Here is a 6,822-nt window from a genome sequence, read left to right as displayed (position 1 = left end):
TGAAGAACCGCTTTGTTTCGGCTCCCATCCTTGTCGCCCCTGATCCCACACGGCAGTTCGTAGAGGAGGTCGACGCATCAGAGGTGGGGGTAGGAGCAGTGTTGTCCCAAAGTGCTGCTTCAGACGATAAGGTTCACCCTTGCACGTTTTTCTCTCATCGATTATCTCCTGCCAAACGTAATTATGACATTGGCAATAGAGAGTTGTTGGCGGTCAAATTAGCGTTGGAGGAGTGGCGCCACTGGTTAGAGGGTTCAGGGGTTCCCTTTATTGTTTGGACCGATCATAAGAATTTAGAGTACATTAGAACTGCTAAAAGACTCAATTCCAGGCAGGCTCGGTGGGCACTTTTTTTCGGCTGTTTTGAATTTCCCTATCGTACCGCCCGGGTTCCAAAAATGTTAAACCCGATTCTTTGTCACGTCTTTTTGATCCCTCCGCTCGTCCCGTTACTCCCGAGTGTATTTTGCCGGAGAGATTAGTAGTCTCAGCACTCGTATGGGAGGTCGAGTCGAAGGTCAAGACGGCCTTAGAAGGGGTAACACCTCCGTCCGGTTGCCCACCGAACCGCTTATTTGTGCCGGAGGAGTTAAGGTCCGAAGTTGTCCGGTGGGGTCATTGTTCCAACATGGCTTGTCATCCAGGGATAAGTAGAACTAATGGGTTGGTTAAACAACGATTCTGGTGGCCACGTATGGCTCGCGACGTCCGCGATTTTGTTTTGGCTTGCTCAGTTTGCGCCAGTGGTAAGTCATCTAACCGACCTCCTGATGGGCTTCTTCAACCGCTGTCTGTCCCTTCGAGACCCTGGTCACATATCGCTCTAGATTTTGTTACCGCCCTCCCTCCCTCTAATGGCATGACAGTCGTTTTGACTGTAGTGGACCGGTTCTCGAAGGCGGCACATTTCATTCCCTTGCCCAAATTACTGACAGCCAAGGAGACAGCGGTTACTGTTTTAGATCATGTCTTTCGGCTCCATGGCCTCCCGGTAGACGTGGTTTCAGACAGGGGATCCCAGTTCATATCCAAATTTTGGAAAGAGTTTTGCAAGTTATTAGGAGCGTCAGTTAGCTTGTCGTTGGGTTATCATCCCCAAAGCAACGGACAATCTGAGCAAGCCAACCAAGATTTAGAAAGGACGTTGAGATGTTTGGTCTCCAAGAATCCTTCTTCCTGGAGTCAACAACTCTCTATGGTGGAGTACGCCCACAATTCTTTGCCAGTGTCAGCTACGGGCCTCTCTCCGTTTCAGTGTAGTGTAGAATAATTTATTTTTTTAGAAGGTTTTAGAAGGTTAGAAGGTTTAGGGTACCAGCCACCAGCGTTTCCCAGTCTGGAATCTGAAGTCGCGGTCCCCTCCGCTCACACGTTTGTCCAGAGGTGCCACCGCACCTGGACCAGAGCCCGTGAGACTCTGCTCCGGGTGAGGGAGCGCACTAAGGCCAAGGCCGATCGCCACCGGTCAAAGCCTCCCGTCTACGTCGTGGGTCAAAAAGTGTGGCTTTCTACCAGTAACATTCCATTGCTATCCGTTTCTAATAAACTAGCTCCCAAATTTATCGGCCCGTTCACTATCACCAAGATCATTAGTCCGGTGACAGTCCGCCTCAAACTAACTCCTGCGTACAAGAGGATACACCCCGCCCTTCATGTGTCCAAAATTAAACCCGTGTTTTATGCACATATTAATCCGCCTACTCCGGTTCCCCCGCCGCCGCGTCTCGTAGATGGGGAACCGACATATTTGGTTAATCGTATTCTGGACTCGAGACGGAGGGGACGAGGATTCCAGTATCTGGTGGACTGGGAAGGTTATGGTCCGGAGGAGAGGAGTTGGGTACCTGCTAGGGACATATTGGATCACTCCCTTATTGATGAATTCAATCAGCAGGTAGGCCCTTCTGGGAACTCCAGGAGGAGTTCTGAGAGGGGGGGGGGGTGTACTGTCACGGTTGGTGTTTACCCCCGTCTGGCTTCTGTGTAGTTTGCGTTTGGATGTCTGTGTTTCCCCAGAACCTCATCCACTCTCCGCACGATCACTCAGCCATGGACACTTACCTTCGGCTCTGTTCCCCGCAGTGCCTGTGCCACTCTCTCCTGCTGCCTCATGCCGTCAACACCCGGACTCCTCACCTGCACTCCATTACCGTCTGGACTTCTCACCGCCTTAATCATCCCTCTGGAGTGTTCCCGTATCATCATCTTTGTGTGTCTTTGTACAATATCTCATCATCTCATTAAACCTTGTTAACTCGCTATTGTTTCCAGACTGTCCTTTCACCAGCCGTCACAATATTAAAGTTAAAGTTTAAAATTGGAATAAGTCTATAGTGATCATGTAGTGTCAGACAGTAATGTATTAATAATAATGAATAAAGAAAAATGTATTAATGTTGATGCTTTATGATGAAAGCAACAAAAGAGTCATAGTAATTAACATATTAATAGGAAAATTAACCGTTTATTGTTTTGGTACAAAATACACAAAATGAAGTGGAATTTCTTGCTTAACGATATTATGAAGATTTCAAAGGGCAAAGCAGTCATAACGTCATAAGAAAAACACTGTAATACATTTATATTTTCATGAGTTGGCGTTCAGATTCCAATACAAATGTTGAGTTTGGACATCTGAACTGAAACCATAGGTGCTTTAATACACAAAAACAAACACGGATCAGAGCGGGCTGAACTCCTCGTCTGGACACTGAGACGCAAAGCTCAGAGGAGACAGAAGCAAAGCGATGGGAGGAGACGTGGCCGACTCAAGGAGCGAGAGAGGGGCGGGGCTGTGTGAGTGAGGGGCGGGGCCGTGGAAGTGATGGGCATGGCGTGGCGAGAGACGGGCGGGGCTGTGGGAGTGAGGGGTGTGGCAAGGTGAAAGAGGGGTAGGGCTGTGGGAGTGAGGGGTGGGGCATGGTGAGAGAGGGGCGGCGCTGTGGGAGTGAGGGGCGGGGCATGGTGAGAGAGGGGCTGGTCGAAGAGGTGGAGGAGGAGGGGCTGGGAGCGGCGGGGAGAAGTACGGAGACAGAGGCGAGAGCGGAGGCGGCTGCGGAGGAAAGGTGAAGTTCCTGCAGGGGTAAAACACGCTCCTGTGCTTGGGTCCCACCATCAGGAACTTCTTGGTGTAGTTGTTGAGTGTTGACACGCCAGAAGACATGCAGCAGGTGAAGGCCACCCACGCCACGCTACAAACACCAGACACAACGTCAGCAACAGAGCACCAGACCTTGTGTGAAAGCATTCATATACACAGACTTAAGACTGATAACAACACATGACACCGTAAAATAAGATCTTAAAACACTCGCATCACACACTTGCCCACAGCCTAAAGAAACTAAGGATGTTTTTCTACTTTAAATATATTAAATAGTTTTTCTATTGCTTTTATCCATGTAATCTTGAATTTTAATATACAACATATTAAGGATTCCCACTTTGTTACTACAGTAAAAATCCTACCCTAACAAATATAAAGTTCAAACATTATTAAAGACAACTTCACTTAAGACATAACCAACTGTGTTTTTGAGGATACTTTCCAAGATGGGTCATTCGACAATTTCACATGTATTTGTCTGTTCAAATGACCTGACAAAATCACACACACACACACACACACACACAAACACTGACATGTATTTTGTACTCACTAAAAGGCCCAAGAGTATCCATAACTGTGAGGTTTAAAGTCCTCAGGGCCGAGAGAGATTGTCACCTGGAAAACCTGCATATACATCATGTGAGCGACCATCCCAACCAGCCCTGAAACAGAGAGAGAGAGAGAGAGAGAGAGACAGAGAGAGAGAGAGAGACAGAGAGAGAGACAGAGACAGAGAGAGACAGAGAGAGAGTCTGCAGCTGAAGATACACAGACAGGACAAAGGTTACAGTGTGTGTGTGTGTGTGTGTGTGTGTTGTACCTCCCAGAACAGTGCAGATGGCGGCGAATGCGTTCAGTAACTGACCCCAGCGCTGCTGCGGAGGAAACCAGGATGACAAACACAACTGCATCAGCAAGAGCAGAGAACTGACACACAACAGAGCGATGTACAGCAGCTCCATCCCCACGTACAGCCACACGATCCCTGCACACACACACACACACACACGTGTTGAGATTCATACAGACAAGCACTTCAACAGAGATTCTGAGCATGGTGTTTCTGTGTGTGTGAGTGTGTCATTGCCTTTCTCTGATGCAGGTGTGAGAGCCATGAAGCTGCGGCACTTCTCCTCTGAAACAGACAGACATCAACACCATTCAACATTAAAGCAGAGGATCAACTGGAGAAGAGAGGAGAAAAACACACACTGATTCTGTGCTCGTCCACTCTCAGCGGATGCTTGTGGACCTCGTAACCCAAACCCATCACATGCATCTACTGCCATCAACATTTCCCTGACAAAGAGTTCAAAACAGCAGTAAACACATCCAGGTGAGGAGTGAAGCGACATGGACTAAACCTGATAATCATGATCTACAGCAGAATCTGAATCATCTGTTTCTCATTCACTTACGCTTGATTAGTCACATAGAAATAGAGCAAAAGCATAAACCTCTCAGTGTCATCGAGTTCCTGCTTTATAGCGAATAAAAACCTAAACATGCTGTACATATTTCCTCTCAGAATTCTAACTCTATCCATTATTATAATATTAAATATGCATGTCCTGCAGCTTCATTCTCGATCTGTATGAAAACACCACAGCTGAACTAATCCTCTTTAGAGAATCTCTCTCAATCTGTCACACAAACACATACGGAGCAGATCTGACACATCACCGTCATTAATCTCATCTAAAGAGAAGCTATGAATCGACGTGCACTGTGAGACGCCGGCTGGAGGAGTGTCACAGTATGACAAAATCACAGTGTGCTTAATTCATGCTCTTGGTGTTACCGTAAGTGAATCATCAATGTTTCAGCCAAATCTGGTCTCAAAACCTTCAAAATGAAGACATTATAATTATTGAGTGAGCCGTGATCTCTGACCCGAGGCATCGGTGAAGATGTTCTCCTCACAGGTGGTCCAGAGCCCGGCGTGGAAGGAGGGGAAGATGAAGCGGTCGTCGCCGGTCTCCCAGGAGAAGGATACGTCAGAGACGCCGTGCACCGGAGTACACCTGAGCCGGCGGGACGGGGAGCACAGCGGCTTCGGGACCTTCTGTCGGCCCACACACCAGTACGAGGACGACAGAGACACCAGAGACAGCAGCAGAGACAGCAGCGTCTGCAGGAAGGACAGGCTCGGAGAACGCAGGAGAGACAGAAGAGACATGCTGCTGAGAAACAACCAAAGTCAATGAAAGAGGGACGGTTTTCTCATTTCTACCTCAGAAATCACCGGAATCACACTCACCTTATTAAAGCAAAGGCTGGATTTCTTCCCCTTGATATTTTATGTGTCTCACACACGTATTTTCAGAAACAATGAAACATGACATCCAGCAGCACTGGTGTGTTTGCGACTGATACACACACACACACACACACACACACACACACACACAGGATTAACCTGCGCTCTAATCTGTCAATCTGTTCCAGCTCAGTGACACAATGATCTTGAATAGCTTCTAACACACACACACAAACACACACACACACACACACACCACAGCTGTATGTTAATGCATTTAAAGCAGAGTGTGTTGTTCAGCAGAGAAGCGCAGACAGACCCATGATGCACAGTGTCAGCTCACCTAAAAGTCATTGTTTCATCATTTTCTCATTCTCATGTCACTCAAACCCTTTCTTTCTTCTGTAGAGACAAGGTTTTCATACCATTGTACCATTGTATTTGATTCTGGCCTCAAATGGGAGTGAATGGAGTGCAATCAGGAGGCTGACTGAAGACCAGATGTGCTGCATGTCCTGGACCTTCTGCATAGACTCAGTCACGCTGAAGAGCCTCCAATAGAGAATCAGTCTGAGCTGCTGTGATGGTCACAGAGAGTCACCTGTGAGCCAACAGATGTCATGAGAGGTGAGAGGTCAGATATAATTAATGTGGTGCACAGAGCGTAGCATTGAGAGACGTGGTTCATTCGAGGGAGGGATGTAGAGAACACACAGGAGAAGTGTGTGTGTGTGTGTGTGTGTGTGTGTGTGAGAGAGAGAGAGACAGACTGAGAATTGTATTTTAATTTGAAAAATACATTACAAAATATATTACAAAATGCTCCTTAACTGCAAAAAACTTGAAAAATAGCATCTCTCTTCATCCACTATCTCTCTCTCCTCTCCATCTGTATCTGGTGTGTGGGGAGGGCACTGGTGCTGCCGTCACATCCTCGAGGGTAATGCTGCACACTGATGCTGGTTTGAGGAGAGACCCCCCCCCCCCACACATGATTGTAAAGTGCTTTGGGTGTACAATACACAATTATTCCGCTGTAAATGCATCATTCCTTCATGCATTCATTCATACCGAGCATAATACATTTCTCCTGCACCATTATATTTCAAATGATGACAAATCATTCATCTCTTTGAAAAAAATAAATAAATCTATGGTTATTCTTGATTTAATTCAATTGGCAAATACCATCAATATATATTGTCCACATTTATTTTTATCTTTTTCTTCCTACTCACATAAATAGGCATTTTTGATTGGCCCAAAACAAAATTAAACAATTGACACTCAAAAGCCCTTCTCCTTACATATTTAAAACCACAAATAAACATTTGCATAGAAAAATCCTCATTAAAACACTTGAATTTTTTTTTTTAATAATACATGAAATGATGGTCTTAGTCAAGTCAAGTCATGTCAACTTTATTTATATAGCGCTTTAAACAAAATACAT

The 6,822-nt window shown here is 46.2% G+C and overlaps 1 protein-coding gene across 1 annotated transcript; it reads right to left on the bottom strand.

The window, feature by feature from the left end:
* Nucleotides 1-4,089: 4,089 nt before the first annotated feature.
* On the bottom strand, nucleotides 4,090-6,468 carry LOC127956449 (germ cell-specific gene 1-like protein). Its single transcript, XM_052554348.1, has 3 exons — nucleotides 5,370-6,468; nucleotides 5,003-5,289; nucleotides 4,090-4,244 (listed from the first exon to the last, which is right to left on the bottom strand). The coding sequence occupies exons 2-3, from the start codon at nucleotides 5,286-5,288 to the stop codon at nucleotides 4,129-4,131; spliced, it is 402 nt and encodes a 133-aa protein (XP_052410308.1). The 5' UTR covers nucleotide 5,289; nucleotides 5,370-6,468; the 3' UTR covers nucleotides 4,090-4,128.
* Between the last annotated feature and the right edge of the window lie 354 nt (nucleotides 6,469-6,822).

The sequence above is a fragment of the Carassius gibelio genome, chromosome A3, assembly GCF_023724105.1.
Source record: "Carassius gibelio isolate Cgi1373 ecotype wild population from Czech Republic chromosome A3, carGib1.2-hapl.c, whole genome shotgun sequence".
Classification (NCBI taxonomy): domain Eukaryota; kingdom Metazoa; phylum Chordata; class Actinopteri; order Cypriniformes; family Cyprinidae; genus Carassius; species Carassius gibelio.
The sequence above is the reverse complement of the archived record's forward strand: the minus strand, read 5'-3'. Positions and strand labels throughout refer to the sequence as shown.

Excerpts from the sequence above, each read along its gene's own strand:
- LOC127956449 (XM_052554348.1), bottom strand. The coding sequence starts at position 5,288 with ATGTCTCTTCTGTCTCTCCTGCGTTCTCCGAGCCTGTCCTTCCTGCAG. Across the intron at positions 4,245-5,002 it reads CATCTTCACCGATGCCTCGG|AGGAGAAGTGCCGCAGCTTC; the intron begins GTCAGAGATCAC and ends TGTCTGTTTCAG.